The 21,830-nt window shown below is 28.2% G+C and overlaps 1 protein-coding gene across 2 annotated transcripts in view; it reads left to right on the top strand.

Annotated features, from left to right (window-relative positions):
- Positions 1-21,830, top strand: part of LOC123294776 (diuretic hormone receptor-like) — a 402,325-nt gene that overhangs the window by 355,280 nt on the left and 25,215 nt on the right. For both annotated transcript variants that reach the window (XM_044875917.1, XM_044875918.1), the window contains one exon: positions 10,337-10,404. In XM_044875917.1, coding sequence (XP_044731852.1) covers positions 10,337-10,404 — 68 coding nt within the window. The remainder of the gene's footprint in view (positions 1-10,336; positions 10,405-21,830) is intronic.

Here is a 21,830-nt window from a genome sequence, read left to right as displayed (position 1 = left end):
ATAACTAATGTCGAAAATCACAAGAACAAATATATAGACAAGAATCACGTTACTGGCGTGACGTGTTTTGGAGGGAATCAAGAGAAGCATTCAAGAATTTTGATCGTAGTGTTATATTTAGGTCGTAAAAATATGTATTTAAAAAAAATTCCTAAAATTACAAAAGTGTGGAGATATTTTGAAAATATTTTTACCTGAGACATCAATATTAACTTTATCAATTTCTCGGAGTTTTTTTATTTATTTAAAAGCTGCTTTTGTTTGTAAACCAGAAATATATAATTTAAGTTCAGAGATTTTACGTAATGAATTTTTTATATTTTTTAAATTTTACTGGTACAAATAAACATCTCAAGTTTTCCAAAACTACTGAACTTTTAAATGTGTTAAGTTTATGTAAAATTAACTAATTTTAAAGCATACTGAATTATAGAAAACTAATTTCGTCGATAGAAACCAAAACTAATGCTTAAATAGAAATAAAATAGAAAGTAGATGCTTGTATCAAAAAGCTTTTAAAAGAACTCTTTCAAGTTGAATCGATATATAAATATATTCTTCATTTATATTTATATCAAAAGGGAATTAAATTGCATTTATATTTTATATGGATGCATTATTGATCGAATCTAGCTTGTGGGTTGAAATAATAAAATAAAAAGCTTCTATTTTACAATATATCAATCAATAATCAATTAATAAACACCAATCTACCTAACCTACCTAAGTGTATATATATTTACAGTTATAATATAATTGAGACTAGAAGACTAGATGTATTTTAATCAAGCAGAAATATTCAACCGTTAGCTCATATTGAAGGGAAAATTTCATTTTTGGACCTATTGGAAGTATGTTCTTTATCGCATGTTATCTTTCCGATTTGTTTGTAAGCTGAGAAGCTAAACCGAGAAAAAAATAACATTGAAAAACGACACCAAGAACCGATATATTCGAAGTGATTTTTAAGGTGCTTCCCGATCACCTAGGAAACTTTTTTAACAATTTTTATAATCGATTCAGCTTGTCATCAAAAGTATAATATAATTAGTTACTACCAGGTGTTCCACGCCAGCTTTCGTTTTTGCTTTTTTAAAGAAAATTGGAAACGATAGAATGGTAGTGATGATAGTGATCCAAGTTTTTATATTAGTGAGAAAATAAAGAAAATGTACTTTTAAGTTGTAACGAAATTAATGATTTTAATACTGTAATGCAATCATCTAGTGAGTATTTTTGGTCGCTGAATGCCTGAATTCGAATCCAAATTACACGAATTCTGTCACGTGTGCCGGGAGTAGTGCCATTTTTGACCCGAAATTCCACTTTTAGCACAGGAGCGGAAAAACAAAGTATTTATCGTCCAAACTATTATCTAGGAGGTTTTTTTCCATCCATCCATTTTTGGCCAAGAATTTCACTTTTTTGGTACAATAATAATCGTTTTTGTACATTAAAAAACCAATTCTTCACGAAATAAGAGGTAAAGATTCCTCGGGGAAAATTATGACAAATGTCACTTGGTTAAGTGTAACATGAAAGAGCTATTCCAAATTCTTTATTTTGATAAAAGTGACACTTGGATCAGTGTGGGCTTACCATCATCAATTGAGGTTTTAACCTTCACCGAGTCACGAGTGTCAAACTCTTGAAAATCGAGATTTCCGTGTTTTTTGTATGCCGTTAATTTTTAAAATGGCAGACAACAGCCCCTGATAAAAGTGTTGACAAATGCCTATGTTTCTCTTTTAATTCAATGCATTTTTCAACCCTTTCAACAGTTACAAATTTTCTGTTGTTTTTTCTCTATATAAACCAAAGACCAAAAAAATGTGAAAAAACCAAGCGTCCGTTTATGAGTCCTGAAAACGGTAGATAAAATAAAATCATAGAAATTTCGCTTTATTATGAGCACATGGTCTTTATCCACGTACAAGAATGAATATCATGCAGGCAACTTTAAGCTATGAGCACAGTACAGGAAGACAACAAGCCTTTGAAATAACAATCTGATGATATAAATTAATTTTATCATGTTGGTATCAATATATTAGTCTCATGATATAAATAGATATACATTATACATTACCTACATATCAATTTAATTCAATTCTGTTTTAATATTGGATGCATACAAATGGAATGATTTTGTGTTCCAAGATGATTGTCAATTCTTTAGAAAAACTCATTATCAGACAATTTGGTAAAGCATAATTAGTACAAGAGACTTCACCCACGATCGATCTTCACCCATCTGATAACTAAATGAAAGACCTATTTTTATGAAATTTTATCGATTTTTAAACACTCGTATCATAGTTTTTCTATCGAAAAGTGTTCATAGCTATTTTTAATTAAATAAATTTTAATCAATTTTTTCCATGAACGGTTTTGTCAGGAAAACCTATACCATTATTTTCGTAATTAAATTATCTTTCTTCTGCTACCAATTTTGATTGGTTAACATATCGTTGTAGTTGCCTATATTGACTTGATCTATTCATATGGTTTGAACATATCTACACCGACCTGTTAACCAATCGAAATTGCAATCAGAAGATAGATAATATAATTACGAAAATAATGGTATAAGCTTGCCTGAAAAAAACCGTTCATTGAAAAAATGATTAAAATTAATTTAATTAAAAATAGCCATGCGCACTTTTCGAAAGAAAAACTATGATATGATTCTTTAAAAATTAATAAAATTTCCTAAAATATGCCTCGTCTGGTACCATGAATAGTTTTTGTCAGGCAAGCCTTTACCTTTATTTTCGTAATTAAATTAATTTTCTTCTGATACCAATTTCGAAAATTGTAAAATAATTTTTAAAATTTTGCTTCACTTCTAAACCTTGTATACAATTTGTGTTCATTTTATAATGTACTTGTATACATTTTAACTGCAATATTCAAAAATCTAAGTAGAAAAAAAATCACTACTGACTAAACTACCAAAGAATACGAAATTTGGTTTTCTTCTTAAACCTACACACTTGAATTATGAATTAGTAAGCCAAGCAGATGAATTAGTATCAAACAAAATTTTTTATCGACAGTCAGTGTTTATTTTAATACCATTTTAAACATAAAACACACTGTACATTAAACTATGCACATCTTATTCAACTTAATTGATAATGAATTATTTTATGTACCCCAATAATCTCGTGTGATATGTTTAGTTGCTGTTCTTTACTAAAATAGCACTACCTATAATATAAACAGTTTTGTTCGAATAATAATCGAACTCGAACATTCTAGCGAGCTAGAGGTACCTATTTATTTATATTTTACTTTTGATTGATTGCACCGAAATTATAGTGAAACGTTTTTGAAGGAAACTTCTACCTAAGTTCATAAGATATATTTGTCTATCAAACGGGAAGAGTGTCGTACCTTGGATCTAAATTTATAGTTTAAATATTGGTCACGATGGAAATAATCTTTGATGAAACAGAATATGATTCAAAACACAAAATACAATCGTCAATTATTGTTACTTTGTGCTTAAAACATGTATTTTAATGTAACTTGAAAATAAATGCACATGTACAATCACAATCTCGAGTAATTGTCCCTTGGAATAACTTTATCGTGATATCGGAAAAATTACTAATGATGTCAAGTCAAAAGCAAGCTTTAATATTAAAAACAATTTTTAAAAAAGACAAGCTTTTATATTACTAGAAAGTAGAAACTAAATTTTTCTTTGAGTCACTCATTCATGACTATGTAAAATCTGGAGGCGCTCAATTTAAATTATACTTTCTTTATCTAAATATTGTATTGCTTTTTCAAATAGCCGTATATGAGTAACTCACAGAACAAATTATTTTGTACTTTCAATAAAAGCTTGTCTCTTAAAAAGTATTTTTATCTAAGAAACGTATCTATATCTACTAATCTACTATGTGGAAGCAATGGGAAAATCAGGGCATGTTTTCCGTAAAGATGCATTGCCAAACGATTTTTATATGCATGCAAAATTTCAGCTCAATCGGAAATCGAAAAGTGGTTAAAATTTAAATTACAAGATTTGATTACAAACACCAGGACAGCTAAAATAAAAGCTTGTAAAAATACTGCAGTGGGGTTGGAATTTTTTAATAGATTATGCGTACATAAATTTGAACAATATTATTGTAAGTTACTGAGGTTTCAAAATATTTATCATTAGTCAATGATGTGCTGAAATCCAATTTAAATCTGTTATCGTAGTTCTATTTTAAAGGCACCGTTTGTAACATAGTAGAACGATTATCCCAATAGTTTCCTTTCAAGAAATTGAAGAATGATTTAAAGTACGTTGTCCCAAGGTACAATATCCAACCCTAAAGGATAATAATTTATTGTATGCCAAGTTGAAGTCAGATCGAGTTCACTTACTTACTTTAACCCAAAGTTATTTATTAAGACCATATGGTGGAACCATATTGGAACAATAATATTGTTATTTGTTAAAGTTATTGACAGGAAACAAATTAATTTCTAAACTTTTCGATTGCCTTATACGCTGCTCCTTCTTGTTTGTATACCAAGTGTTTCGATTAAAATGCTTTGTAAGATAATTGTTGCATTCATAAACGATACAATGCCTCTGTTAATAAATTATTTATCAAACTATAGTTTTAATTGGTTATTTATCATTTCGAGTGAAGAGCCAATTAGAGCTAGTAGTATCAAAAAAATTAAAATAATATTCGAAAAAGTGACAAAAAATATTACGCCAGGCAGTGAAATTTTGTTTCCAGTTTCTTTTTCCTATTGTGAAATTCTATCAACATGCAAAAGAACAAAATTATCACATAATTGATTATTAATCAATGAATTAATATTTATAGCATCAGAGCCATCCTGACGCAGATTACATTCCAAAATTGTTTATATTTTAATCAACCTTTTCATTCAATGCTATTTTCATGTCAATTAAGGATGTACGAGTACCAGGGCACTTTAGCTAAAAGGGTTCATTTTTTTTTTAAATATGAAATGGAACTAAATCTAAATCAATTCTGGATATTTTAAGGGGAAGGGTGTTTGGTCCGATTATTACAGAATTAAATGACTTCAAAATTAGGCAAATTTAACATTGGTTTTATGGGAAAACGGTAGATGGATGATATGTTTTCATAGAATTCTCCAAAACTAAACAGTGGAAATTAAAAAAAAACTATTTAAATTAAAGTTTAAATCTTTATAAATTACTGAAAACGAAAAAAACCTTTTGTGCCCGACTAATTAAGGAGGTGTATGAGCACGGTAGTGATGGCACAGATTTAAATATGTATTTTCAATTTTGATGGTGAATTATGTTATAACTCATAACAATATAAGATGAAAAGTAAGACTAAAATTTTTCGATATCTGGAGTTATTTTCAAAATATCGAAAATTGAAAATTTTGTTTAATTATTTAGCTTTTGATATTACAAAAAGCAAGGCAGATATCGAAAAGTTTTATTCTTATTTTTCGTCTACATTCATGAAATTATAACAAAATTAATCATCAAAGTTGAAAATAAGGTACAAATAGTTTCAACCACAAGTATAAACTTGCCTTGGCGCACGTACTATCTTAACAGGGTATATTTTTCTAATGCCGGATCATAGACTATCTAAACAATTTTTTTAAAGCACCCAAATTAATCGATCACATCTTAACTTTTCGTACAATGCCTGAGTAATGACGTTTTCAAATTATTTTTTATTAGTTACCCAATATTAAATTATTTTTATTTTGGTATTTATTTGTATTTTGGTATTTATTTGTATTTTAAAATAAAATATGTATAATTTTTTTTTTGTCAAACCATCATTATCAGTGTCCTTGATTTTCTAGTAAATGTACCCAGAATGGAAGTTTTTCGTTATACGTTACGAAATATGAACTAGGCGAGACATTTGTCTACGTAATGTAATGTCGGCAATTTACGATAATAATAATTTTCATGTCGTTATATTCATTTCATTTTTTTCTCTTTTTGTTATGACGATATCTGTATTTAAGGTGGTTGTGTTATAAACATCACTATTCTTAATAAATTACGTTGGTAATTTATTATTTTTGTTTGTCAACTAAATTTTATATACTAATAAACATCAAAATCTTTCGATTATTAATAATTTACAGCGAAATATTGACTATAAAAAAAGTGTAGATGTCTCTCCTATCTTCCAATACCCTCAATTTCGAAAAAAATGAAAAAAGTACAAATTTTGTCTCCGATATCTTGATGATCCTTCAGTAATGCTTCGGTGTACTGACTAAACTTATATTTTAAATTTATGATATTTTTCCGTCAAAATTATTGGTGTTTGCCTTTTTTCTTAAGCGGTACATTATTAGATCGTGAATATATTTTTAATCAAACCTGGACATAGTAAGTTTGAAAATAAGGGGCTAATCATGTAATTTGATAAAGGAATAAAAAAAATATGGTATGGATAGAAAAAAAAACATTAATTGAATTTATATTAGGTTTTTGGCAGTACATACTATATTATAATAAATAATTAAGATAATAAAAAATAATTTTAATATTAGCGTATGAATACAAGTTCTTTTTATAGGATCTCAAAATTTTTCTTGCGTTCATTCTCAAGAGATTCAATCGGGCGAAATAATATATATCCGAGAAATATATAATTTTTAGCCTCGATTGCCTCGAGCAAACTACCTTAACATAAAAAAAGAAATAACGAATAACAACACAACAATTTGAGATGAATGAAAAATTGTGGAGATATTTAAATATTTAAAAAAGAAAAAAAATCATGTAAAAAAAACTGTGTTATTTAAAATTTTTTTATTTATTTTATAAATATTATTTAGAAATGACACGGGCTGGTTACGAATTCCATAACTAATAAAAAATTGCTTCACTTTCAACCGCTGTGTAGCCTGAGAGAATTTTCTCATATAAATACAATAAACCCTATTATTAGCCTGCGAAAAAAAAATTTGTTAAATTCTGTCGAAAAGTGGATTTTACAATAGTTCAAGCAAAAGAACTAGCTTAATCGAAAGATATGTATAATTTTATCTTCCTTTCTCTTGTAAAGTTCCAGATCACCATTATAAAACTAATCAACTAAACAGTTCTATAAAAAACATTACAGTTGCTTTTCACTATAGGTCCTGAACTTTCGATTGTTTTTACTAGTTTGAAAATTTCATTAAATTCAAATTAATATAAATGAAAATCATTTACACACAATTTTGGACATAAACACAGCAGAACCCTCACATTCACACAAATTGCTAGCACAAATAATTAATAAAATGTGGGATGATAAACAAAACATTAGGTGGTTTTATTATGCAAATATGTGTGGTCGTTGGCATTATGAATATATGGCCATAGCCTAAAGAACCTCTAAAAGAGATACGAACATGTATACTTTACGGTTCTCGTATTAAAACGTGGACAAAAGTTTTAATTTTATCTTCTTGGACCTCATTATTTTCATCAAAAAGTAAACCAATAAAAAAAAAGGTTTCCATTGCCTGTCTATGTAAAAAAGAATGTTTTGGTCTGTATATATCTTTTTTTCATGCTCTAACGCCATCTTCTGACGTATAAGTAAACGAAATCGGTAATTATAAGATCTACTGTAACGGCTTTTCCGATCTGCTGGAGCATAAGTAAACGAAGGCAGTAGATTTGAGATATACTTTGTCAACAATTAGCAGTGGATAAAAAACGCATCCACATAAAACTCATGGCTGTATCCTTGATACCAGAGTTCATTTGATTGAATTTCTGATTGAAATTAGAAAGTTATTCCTTATAAAACACCTAATAACTTGTGTTAGAAACAATTTCAATCTCCAATTATTATCAGTCATAAGATTACTTGACTTTTAACCAATTCTAAAGCATAAGATCAAAATGAAGAGCATCATAACATTTAATTTGTATTTTGAATGGATTCTATTTATTATATTATATATTATAATATATATTATATTATATATTATATTATATATTATATTATATATTATATTATATATTATATTATATATTATATTATATATTATATTATATATTATATTATATATTATATTATATATTATATTATATATTATATTATATATTATATTATATATTATATTATATATTATATTATATATTATATTATATATTATATTATATATTATATTATATATTATATTATATATTATATTATATATTATATTATATATTATATTATATGCCTTCAAATTGGGCTTATTTTCAAGTAAAGAATGTGTAAGAGTCATTTTCAATGTCATACGTTTTAAGAGGTAAGAACTAAACTCATATAGAACTAAAGTAATATAAATCTATAATAAAAAACAATTCAAGTTTAGATTTTCATTTATTCTCATTTACAACAAGAGAAACAAACAATTGACTGAGTTAATTGTCGAAATACCATGTATAGACAGTGTTGATTACTTTGTCTGATACTATAACTGGTATAACCATAACATACATACTATAAAATTTTGTGCTCTCACGGGTAAACAGAAATGTTTACGAAAAAATGTTGTTTAATATTTTATAAGGAACATTTTTTACATTTAAATTTTTATTCCATCTCTAATGGTTTACAAGATAGGTCCTACGCAGCAAAGACCAAATGACCTTATGACCCCATAGAAAAATTCGAAAAAATCGTATAAAATTATTTGTTTCGGAATTTGATGAAACTCAGTTTATAAGGTAATTTTGACCCAAGAAATTCAAAAATCGAGTTTATTTGGCAATTGGCCGAGTAATTTTCGAAAAAAACGATATTTCGGATCGATTTTCGATATTATCTCGAGAATTATTCGGCCAATCGTTAAGTGAAACCGATTTTTGTATTTTTTGGGTCAAAATTACCTTATATACAGAGTTTTATCGAAATTGGAGACGAAAAATTTGTATCGATTTTTTGCAATTTTTTCAAGGGGTACCCCTTAGAAAAATTCGAAAAAATCGTATAAAATTATTTGTTTCGGAATTTGATGAAACTCAGTTTATAAGGTAATTTTGACCCAAGAAATTCAAAAATCGAGTTTATTTGGCGATTGGCCGAGTAATTTTCGAAAAAAACGATATTTCGGATCGATTTTCGGTATTATCTCGAGAATTCTTCGGCCAATCGTTAAGTGAAACCGATTTTTGTATTTTTTGGGTCAAAATTACCTTATATACAGAGTTTTATCGAAATTGGAGACGAAAAATTTGTATCGATTTTTTGCAATTTTTTCAAGGGGTACCCCTTAGAAAAATTCGAAAAAATCGTATAAAATTATTTGTTTCGGAATTTGATGAAACTCAGTTTATAAGGTAATTTTGACCCAAGAAATTCAAAAATCGAGTTTATTTGGCGATTGGCCGAGTAATTTTCGAAAAAAACGATATTTCGGATCGATTTTCGGTATTATCTCGAGAATTCTTCGGCCAATCTTTAAATGAAACCGATTTTTGTATTTTTTGGGTCAAAATTACCTTATATACAGAGTTTTATCGAAATTGGAGACGAAAAATTTGTATCGATTTTTTGCAATTTTTTCAGGGGGTACCCCTTAGAAAAATTCGAAAAAATCGTATAAAATTATTTGTTTCGGAATTTGATGAAACTCAGTTTATAAGGTAATTTTGACCCAAGAAATTCAAAAATCGAGTTTATTGGCGATTGGCCGAGTAATTTTCGAAAAAAACGATATTTCGGATCGATTTTCCGTATTATCTCGAGAATTATTCAGCCAATCGTTAAGTGAAACCGATTTTTGTATTTTTTGGGTCAAAATTACCTTATATACAGAGTTTTATCGAAATTTAAGGCGAAAAATTTGTATCGATTTTTTGCAATTTTTTCAAGGGGTACAAAAATTTGAAAAAATCGTAAAAAATTATTTGGCCGAGTAATTTTCGAAAAAAAAATATATTTCGGATCGATTTCCGATCGATTAACCTATACCAAAATTTTTTTCGTAGCATCAATATTTTTAAGCTTTACAAACTTGGGACTTAACTTAATTTACTATGTATATTTCATATATACATGGTATAAAAATGACCTATGTTATAGCGCACGATCTGTATACATCAAATACACACAATTTTCACTTTATAAGTGAATATACGGGATAATTGCTTGTACATAGAAAACAAGATATTTAATTATATTTAATTTTTTTTGCAATTTTTTTATCTTTGTTTTTGAAAACAAACATAGAAAACAAAAAAAATTCATTCTTTGTTATTTCATACATATTACATTACATGCTATCATTTAGACATTAAATTATACATCACCTCAATGCTTTTATAGAATAAATTAAACAATTAGTTTTTCAGGTGGACCGGTGTTATTTGTCGCTGCATGGGCAACAGCCAAATTTACTGTACCAAAGGAAATCATTGCGGTAAGTTTTTACGACATTTATTACTTGTGGACATTTTTTAAATTTATTTTATAAATATTATTTTGAAATGACAAGGGCTTGTTACGAATTCTATTACAAATGAAAATTTATGTTTTTAAATTTAATTATTAATTTTTAATTATTCAAAAACAATGAAATTACAATTTATTTTTTTTTTTTTTTGTTTTGCTTGAAGAGACTAAAATTTTAAGATTTTAGTAGGTTGAAAAGAGTTAAATATGTGAAATCACTTAATATTAATGAAAATTTTGATGTGCGTTTTCTTACTCGAGGGTCATTCTCTTTTCATAATTTTTATTGGTATTAAAACTGTAGGACTTCTATACTGGAATATTCCATGCATATCAATGGAGTCAGTTTCTCTATTGATTTATTTTTATGTTTAAAAGTTTCCTCGAGAATGTGAAACAAATAGCATTTAGATGTGTGTCATCCAGAAAATTGTTTGAAATGTCTAAAAATAATCAACTCTAAACTCAGTATCAGAAAATTATTCGGATGTTTAACAAGCTTATTTCATTCAAAATCCCGTTAAATTGCTCTTTTTTATAAACTACAAAATCATATGTTTCCGACAATAAATGCACACATAGATAAAACCAATAAATTTTCTTTAAAAACTATGCATAGAAAAAATAAATCTATGGGTTGTTCTACACAAATAAAATTTGTTTACACTCTTATAAATTTCAAACTGAGGTTTGTAATAAATTTTGGAAAAAATCGTAAAATCTGAGTTCAAGGCATGAAAATCCGGAAAAAATACTTGATAATCATGGAAAATTATTTTATTTTGGTTTGACAATAAAAAAGTAAATGATTGAATTTCTCAGTTTCTTCACTTAAAGAGGTTCGACGTGACTAGTCAACTAGTCAACTAGGAAATTTGTATGACGTAAATGTAAGAAAATGTTCTAAAGTTATCGAAATCTAGGCTATTTGCATGACGTAAATTTAAAACAATGCTCTAAAAATATCCAAAAAGCTTCAAAAACCAAAATTTTTTTAATGTTTTCTTTTTGGGTAATGTTTTTTTTTTTTTTTGCATAAACAGAATCTGTGATAAATATTCTTTATGGTGAAAACTTTTTTGAAACTCATTCACCGATTAATTTTTGTACACATTAATGTGAGTTCTTCCTCAGGGTACTGTGTTAAAAATCACAATTTTAAAATTAAGTAATTCAAAATTTTGCCCCGCAAGAGGCCCCAAAACTGTGTTTATTATGATCAAGGGACTTTGAACTATCATTTACCGCAAAAAAATGAACATTCAGCGTATTTGCTCAAACAGCCGAACCACTTTACCAAATGTGTTCATCTTATATACCTAATAAAGGAATATTTTCTAGTTTTATAGAACAACCCCTCTATAAGTCTTTATTTTAATATACTTGCATTTGGATGTTTGCCAAATAGTAAAGATGTTCAGGCTGCATTGTTATTGAATTTTATACCTTCGTAGAGAAAATATTTGTTTTGCTAGATAAAATATTCTTCTATGAAATTCTAAAATATCATTTACAATAGTTTTTTTCAATTCGGATGTTCTCTGTCCTGCAAATTAAGCACGTTTCATTTGTACAACTTCTGTTTGGAATATTTTTAACAAAACATTTTAGGATATTTGAAAATAAAATTAAACTTTTATTACGTAATGATGCATTTTATTGAGTTTCTTATTAAAAATACTACAACTTTAAGCACTTAAGCACTAAATCCTGCAACTTAAGCACGTTTCATTTGTACAACTTCTGGAATATTTTTAACAAAACATGTTAAGGTATTTGAAAATAAAATTAAATTTTTATTACGTAATGATGCATCTTATTGAGTTTCTTATTAAAAATACTACAACTTAAGCACTTAAGCACTAAATCCTGCAACTTAAGCACGTTTCATTTGTACAACTTCTGGAATATTTTTAACAAAACATTTTAAGGTATTTGAAAATAAAATTAAATTTTTATTACGTAATGATGCATCTTATTGAGTTTCTTATTAAAAATACTACAACTTAAGCACTTAAGCACTAAATCCTGCAACTTAAGCACGTTTCACATGTACAACTTCTGGAATATTTTTAACAAAACATGTTAAGGTATTTGAAAATTAAATTAAATTTTTATTACGTAATGATGCATCTTATTAAAAATACTATAACTCCTTCTTTATCAATTGAAGGGCAACCCTCGGATTTCCACAACAACAAAAAAAACTAAAAAAACTCAACGTTTCAATTTTGTAATTCTTTAAAATTATTATGGCTCAATTTTTTTAGGAAATGATTCTCTCTCCTGTATTATTTGGTCGCAATTCTCAATCAATGTTGAAGATGAATTTATTTTCATGATAATCGAATTAAATAGCCTGATATTTACAAACAATTTTATGGCGTTTTGCAGTCTACCAGGGCAGTAAACACAATTGATTTTAAAAGAGTTGTATATTATTTGCAATTGAAATATACTCGAGGTGTAAGATTGTAGCAATCATTTGCAAGCATTTACTTATATAGGTTCTTCCAAAATTGGTTTTCACTAATGCTTGAAAGCAATTTCCGAAGAAATCTAAAATGAATTAGAGTTGGGTTAAGCTTTTACGAAATGACTTATTCAACGACTTGTACTAACGAATAGAAAATTCTTACGTACAGATAATTAAATATTAATCATACTAATAAGTACTATTATTTCATATGACTATCTTACAAATTTGTTTTTAAGGAATTAAGTCTTTTTTCGCTTCCATGCAGTAGTCTTTTTTGCTCCATAAACTATCCAAATCAAAATTTTCAACATATATTTGGGTTCATGGTTAGGACCAATGGCGTAACATAACTTTAAGATTTTTATCTGTGTGTCCGCAAGTGTATGTGTTCGTATGTCCATATTTTTGCTTTTACGTGAATAAAAGTGATAAAAATCTTCAATCTATTCTTATTTACGGCAATCTTTGCGGAATACCATAAAGATGAGCTGAAAAGATTTGCAAGAGTGATTCATAACTTATAATTTTTCTTTTACTATTACGCTGTTAAAATTTAAATACAATTTACCACGCCTAACATGAGGGAGAATTATCGTTTTGGCAAAAAAAAAACTAATATTTGGAAGAATGTTATATTTCGAAACAAAAAAAAAAAAGAAAATTATTCACCATTTACTTCTCATAAAATATTAAATTAAATATGTATTACACTTAGAGTATTATTTTTAATGAAGAGGAGTATGTGCGTATTCATTCTACTATATATTTGTATTTCTTACTTGTATTGTATTCATTAGAAGTAGTAGTAGTAATACTACAGTAAGAAGTAAAAAAACTTTATTGTAACCTATGGTTGTGTATATACGTATATCATAGGTAATAAGCCAATCATTTTTGACTGCGACCTTCTCGAAGGAATGATCGCATTTACGTGAACAGCTTGTTATACATTTTTTTAGAATCCTTTTAAGGGCTCTTTAGTCCTATAACCTGATTCTCGTTTTTCAACAGGTATATTTTCTCTTGTTTCACATAAATAAATATTAACTAACAAACTAAAAACAACTCCCAAATGACTACACAAACAACATTCATTTCATACAACACATAATTTGCATACGTACAAGAGGTATAAACTACTTGTTCAATTCTAGATTCTATAACTACACTATCTACACTGCACTAGTCGTTGGGTTCTCAACTCTATGTGCATTTTAGTAGATACTAGCGACCCGCCCCGGCTTCGCACAGGTGCAATGCTGATACTAAATACACTACAGAAAAACTGTGAACGTTGTATATAAAAACATAGCAGCCCGCTCTGGCTTCGCACAGGTATAAAATATATATACCTATGTGATTAAAATCGATCCAGTAGTTTTGATTTATTCATTACTGCCCGTGGCCCGCACGCGTTAAATTTGGAGTAAAACAATCCCCCTTTCCCTATACCATGAAGATTTCCTGCTATCTTTGGAATATCTCAATTCATACACTACATTTTTACTTATTTACTTTTTACATTTGTAATTATTTACGACATTACATTAGAAACCTCAAAAATAGCAGTACTTCTCCACTATTTAATGGATGTTATTATACATATTAACCTTCCTCTTGAATCACTCTATCTATTAAAAAAAACCGCATCAAAATCCGTTTCGTAGTTTCAAAGATTTAAGCATACAAAGGGACACAGGGACAGAGAAAGCGACTTTGTTTTATACTATGTAGTGATTTATATGAGTACTATAATGGATAATGTATAACGTAATATGGAATGGATAGATATCATGTTGTAACCTATTCTCTTGTTTGCCAAAACTGCTTACTTTACACACTCCTGTAAATACAATTTATAAACATGTACAATTTTAAAATTTTATTATTGATTTTAAAATATTGTGTATAGGGGAAGATATAGTACCTAGAATCAAAATTTACATTATATGGTTTGAATATTTAAATATGAAATAATCTATATATTATACAAAAATGAACACCTATTTCTCAAGTTCAGTCTATAACTAGAGAACTGATGGAACAATATTACTAATTCTTTTTTTGTTTTGTTAATTATATATATTTATTCTTTATTTGACATAAAAAATCAAAAAAATTTATACAATATATAGAAAAAGAAAATATCACTTGCTTCAATCAAAATGAAAAACTTAATAATAATAATAGTACCTAATAATAAATATAAATAATAATAGTAATAATAGTGGTAGCAATGTTAACCGTAAAATAAAAGAGAAGAAAAAAGAAAAAGAAAAACAGTCATTCGAATATAAAAATGGAAACATAGACGGCTTCATTTGGTGTACGCCTCCGTTTTTTAAGAATATGTTTAAGGTAAGCAACCACTGGCTTTATTTTCTCCTGTTCGGACACACCAAGCAGTGGGTATTTTGAGATGAATAAGTTCATTTCTTTCTACACCTGCAGTTCCAGGGCAATCTTCTATCAAATGTTTAATACTTTCAACCGCGTCACACATGGCACATACTCTAACACCCTCCACTTTCTTACTGTTCCATTTAAACCCATACATACGAAAACTTGCAATCACATACCTTTCACGCCTCTCACTTATACTCAGAAACCTTGCTCCTTGCTCATAGTGATGTAACATAGAAAACATATACATGGATTCCTTTATGCTAACATCACTCAGAAACTCATTAATAGCAACTTGTTTAATTATTTTTTTTGTAAATAAATGTTTTGTTAATTATTGTCAGAGGAAAGTTTTTATGAAATGACAAATTAAGGAAGCTGAGCGGAACATTAGAAAATTTAAGACAAAATATTAAATGCAATAAATGGTGAAAACGCATAAAAAATGCATTATATTACTTTACTATGTACTTATGTATTTATTTGCGCTTCCACCATATTTATCTAGAATTGTGAACAGGTATTTGAATAGTATTGAGGTAGTATTTGTATTGTGAATAGATATTTATTAGAGCTATATGCGGTCGCAGTGAGCTCTACTGCCGAAGACCTGTCCAAGAAAAAGTAGTAAAAATTTGTGTTTAACGGGGCTAAGCAGGGGGTATTGTTGCGGGTGTTCTTAACGAACTATACGGACGGGCAGAGCATAAAATAGCTGTTAATGAATTGGAACTGCAGGTTAATTAAGATTATTACTCGCTGATCAACAGTTACAATTAAATAAATTGTAGATGAAACGAAGTTCAACGGGTAATGTAGTTCTCAATAAACCTGTGTACTATCATGTATCATAGCTCACACCCTGATGTACTTAGAATCACATCCATGTACCTGAAGGCACTGCACTCTCTTCAACAGATAAGCGTTACGGTTCATTCTAGGGTTACAGCTTCATAAAATGTATGTACTCAAAACGTTGAAAACTCTACATGTTTCTCTTACAAGCATCCAGTACTCTTACTGTATGCATGAATGTTTGTTCGGGTTAAATCTTGAAAATGAATGTTAAAGGAGTTTCCGTAGTCGATTGACCTGAAGTTTTGCGTAAACATTTGACGTCGTTATAAATTCCATACGGAGACCTATGGGTCCCATGATATGAATATCAAACGATCGGGATTTCTGAGAAGAGTTCTAATAACATTTATCAATCAAATTGCATCCATCATATTTGATACACATACATTTTTATACCAGGTGTATATAAAATATTTCAAGGTATACTAAGTTTATTCACAAATTGGTAAAACGCTTAAAAATATTGATGCTACAAACAAAATTTTGGTATAGGTGTTCATAAAATCCATTTCTGGTTGTCCGTCTGAATGTCTGTCTGTCATCGAAAGTTCAAAGTCATCCTTCAATCAAAACGAAAAGAGATATCAACTGGAAACTCAAATCGGGATTAGATTTTTAGATATATATGGTATGGATTTTTTTAGTATCAAAAAGCTTATGTTTACACAGCTGTTATTACATAGAGGTGAACACCTTACGTATAAAAAAACATCTTTAATTTATATTTATATACATTTTATGTGTCATAAAACGTACCTTGTATCTTATTTAAAAAGCTATAAACAATGTCAGCTTTAGATTCTAAGCTTTCTGAATATATATCATAATATAATGAACAGTACATATTACCAAATCTTTTAAAAGCTTTAACAACATTAATATCTTTGAAGTTAATTTTGAAATAAAGTTAAATTTTATCTGATCCTGAAAATAAAGATGATAGATATTTGCATTTAAAAAAAGTGTTTTTCGAAGTAGACCACCCGTTTTTCTGCTGGTGTTGCCCTTCTTAAAAATTTACACAATAAATTATTATTAAATCGAAAATAATATTCGAAAATTGAAGAAGGAAATATGAGATAAAATACGTGACTTTTTTATAATTTATAAGATTATTTTTTTGATTGAAAGTTGAAGAAAAATTAATCGTTATATTTTTACACATTAAATAAATAAGGATTACTAGCAATTTTCCCCATTTTCGAAGTTGTGTATAAAAATGTCATTTTAATTTTTTTTCGACGTTCTAATTCATCTACTCTTTTGAAGTTTAACATTTAGCATTGATTTTGGTGGTATTGTAACGGTCTACCGATAAAATAAAACATTATTAGGTGGATTCTCTGAAAACTTTGCGATACTTTAATATTTGCCACAAAGGAACCCAATAGGTTTAACAATAATTCAACATCTACTGATCACACACTGCATTGTTGTTTCCACCATTCATAATGACTGTCCGTAGATAACTCTTCATATAGAGGCATACTAAACTTAAAAACGGTTAAAACACAATATTCGTATACTACAATTCGAAAATGTACAAAAAAATATCACTGTCAGGTGATGGTGGGAGAACTGAACTTCTATTCTAAGCTCGTTAAAATAGAGTGAAATTTAAAAAAAAAATCTAATATCATATTAAAAGCTGAAAAGTCCATATCCATAGAAAATATTAAAAACATCGAATTCATTTTACCCTTTCCTAAAATGTTTGAAATAATGACCAGAGTAAACAATATCAGATAAATAAACAAACTCATTTACGGGAATAAAATAATGCCTTTTTGACTTACTTTCGATACACTTGTGTTTTATTATACACATGATAGTTCCGGTGGATTTATTAGCCAAAATAGGTAATATAAACGATATAAAAATAAATAAAAAACCGATTATATTTCTCGGCCATTCTATATTGAGTACGATCTCAATTTTAAAAGCTTTATCGCTAAATTCACATACAGAATGTTTAACAAGTTATTGGATATAGTAACTATTGTTTAGTTATTTTTCCGGAGTATAAATACTAAATAGCGTACGCGTCTGTTTTAACTGTCAAGAGACAAAAATAAAGAAGAAGTGCCAATCGACATGTCAAAGAAAAGGTTATTGGAGCCCCTGTGACGAGATGAATCAACCTACGCTGATATAATCAACTTGGAAATGACCGTTAAAATGACCACACAAAAACCTTATAGGAATTGACTTCCAGTAAATTAGTCTGAATTTTTGATATTTTTCCAGTTAAAATATTTTCAGCCCCCTAGAAAAAGAACTCAACGGATATGAAAATTTTCTTTGGTATCAACCTCTCAAATTTCCATCCTTTCTGAAACAACGGACACTGATTTTATATGAATCTAATGGCGTAGAAACTTCCATCTTCATTTAATGCGATTGTACGCATTATTCCTAATTTTTTATTACAGACCCTGTAAAAATAAGACAAAATGTATACCAACATATTCCTTACATATGTATATCAAATGAAAACATCCCATACATGTTACTTTATGTAGTACTTCAGTTACTTCCGGGGCTCACATATCCGTTCAATCCAGAATATTTCCACCAAAAACTCTTTGGTTGTCTATCGTCTAACGTCATCGTCATCTCTTACTATTACAAAATATTGTAGAACTATAGTGATCAAAGTGTGTTTTGTCTTAAAATAAAGAGTTTGGATATATTGGTACAAAAAAAAATGTAATTCTTTAATAATTACTCCATTCAAGTGTCGATTGACATAATTTTCCCAGAGACATCCAGTCTCCTACTTCCTGAAAAATACATTTTTTAATGTGTAATATTTTTAAAATAGCTGTAATATATTTAGAAATTAACAAGACTTATTTAAGAAAAGAAGAAGAGAATTTAAGTGTACAGCATGAGAAAAGCTTGCGAAAACATAAGTTATAATTTTTTTCTTCGTTATTTTAAACTTTAAAATAAGTCTCTTTAAAATAATTGAAAATAATTCACAACATATTTTCCATTAATAATTTAATTTAATAATATTCAAGTAGTATTATGGTTGTAACAAAAACAATTATAGTAAAGTATTGTAAACAATTAATCACACACTGAATATTGTGTGTTTGTGAATCCTCTGCTAATAAGTATTATAAAAAAATTATATCTCATTTCACTACAAGCTCATATACTCTTGCCGTGCTCATAATTCAAAACTTTTGACAATATTAGAGTGGAGCAACATTGAATATTATTTTTCCATTATAATAATAATGGTTAAAATTTATTTTTATAAATATTTTCTCAAATATAAAAATTATACTTGGATCATCATGGTTCTACCGTCCCGATATATGCTTTTAACTAAAAACGTGTAGAAGAGTAAAAGTACATATTAATAGCGTGTTCTTTTTGCGTCGGTGTTTTATACTAGATGTAAATTGAAAAGGATAGTGCTATTACACTGCAATAACACCTTCTCTTTCTACTTACACTGGGGTAAGACAACTTACATATTTTACATGTAAAATATGTTATGATGTACTATTTGTTATACCATGTATATATGAAATATACATAGTATATTAAGTTTCGTCCCAAGTTTATAACGCTTAAAAATATTGATGCTACGAACAAAATTTTGGTATAGGTGTTCATAGAATCACCTAATTAATCCATTTCCGGTTGTCCGTCCGTCCGTCCGTCCGTCCGTCCGTCTGTGGACACGATAACTCAAAAACGAAAAAAGATATCGATCTGAAATTTTTACAGCGTACTCAGGACGTAAAAAGTCAGGTCAAGTTCGTAAATGAGCATCATAGGTCAATTGGTTCTTGGGTCCGTAGGACCCATCTTGTAAACCGTTAGAGATAGAACAAAAGTTTAAATGTAAAAAATGTTGCTTATAAAAAAATAAAAAACTTTTGTTTGAAACATTTTTTTGTAAACATCACTGTTTACCCACGAGGGCGTTAATTAGGTGCAAATTTTATAGTATGTATTAATATAGGAATATCAAAGTGAATATCTTTTGTTATTTACGTGACGTCAAAAAAACAAAAGATTGCGCATCAACACTTGCGCATTATATGAGAATATCAGTTAAATATGTCAGATATGTATGTATGTGAAATGTGACAGAGTTATCAACACTGCCTATACATGGTATTTCAACAATTAACTCAGTCAATTGTTTGTTTTCACTTGTTTTTACATTGCCTTAAGAAGTACAACCTAATTTATATAAAGCAAACTAACTCAACAAAGTTTGTTATCCAACAAAAGAAGAAGACAAAACATTACTTAAAGATATGTTTGCTTTTTATTAATTAGAAAGTACAAAAAAATATTTTTAAAATGTCTTTTCTTAACTAAAAACACAATCATGGTTTCTGTCAAAATGAAAATCCTTTAAAATGGCGGAAATTTATCAATTTTTTTTATCTACCACAATAAAAGATACTATAAAAATAAAAACAATAATATATTGTTACAAATATATTTTAATATTACAAAAAATATTTCTTCTATGTAAACAAGAAATTGATAGCAGTATTTTGCGTAATAGCTATCATTAGTTGTAAAATAAAAATTATTTGAATAGAATGAATTACCGCGACTGACTGTGGTTTATCAAAAAGATAATTTCGGAAGCTCCTTTGGTTATCAGCGCTCGAACGAGTCAATCTAGCTTGATCTCTCTTTTATTTTTTGAGTTATCGTGTTGACAGACAAAAATGAACTAATTAGGTGATTTTATAAACACCTTTACCAAAATTTTGTTCGTATCATCAATATTTCTAAGCGTTATGACCTTGAAACTAAAATTAGTATGCCTTGATACATATGATGCCGTCATATATACAAGGTATAAAAAGGGTTTAACCTAAAACGTAAATTTTTACTTTGATATTTGACATGAAAAAAAAAGTTTCTTGATATCAAGCAAGAAGCTAGTTATTCATTCACGCTTTTAAATGCTGAATTTACATTAAAAAATTTATCAAAAACTCACCTCAAGATATTGATATATCGGGAGATTTGTATCTCAATTTTCGAAGTATACAGAATTTTTTATCCATAAATTAATAATGGAAGTTATTTACATAAAACGATATAAAGATTATCTTTACTGGAATATCTCAAACGAGCAATAATAAAAAAAAATCTCGTTATCTAGAATATCTTATATGCTATATCGGCATTTTTTTCCAATGTATTCATAGACTCGTATTTATCCCGAAAAATGGGTCGTCACTCTGAACAGGACGCCACTAACATCAATTGTTAGAACCCCTCCAAAAAACATTTCTAACCAACCCCATAATTATTATGCTTTTTTTTTGGATCAATGCTCTTTGTGACTGGTATATGGTTTATATAGTTCATTCCCTTGAAATATTAACAATACATTCAAAGAAGTCATGGTCTTTTGGTTACAATGGCAACTCCTTGCGGCCCTGAATTTTTGCTTGATAGCCTTTCTCGATCTTAAATGTGTAAAACCATGGCGTCATAATTAGTTCTGTTTCATTTTTCCATCTTATCAATACAAGGTATCAAGATCAAATCAGCGTAACAAAAGAAAATCGTTAAATCGTTATTTTTCGAAGTAAAAGTGATTCAGATTTATCTGAGTAGGCTATAGAAATCTTTTTGAAGAGATTCTAACAATCGAT

Source organism: Chrysoperla carnea, chromosome 3, assembly GCF_905475395.1.
Source record: "Chrysoperla carnea chromosome 3, inChrCarn1.1, whole genome shotgun sequence".
Classification (NCBI taxonomy): Eukaryota; Metazoa; Arthropoda; class Insecta; order Neuroptera; family Chrysopidae; genus Chrysoperla; species Chrysoperla carnea.
Note: the sequence above shows the minus strand (reverse complement) of the source record. Positions and strands in the feature narration are given on the sequence as shown.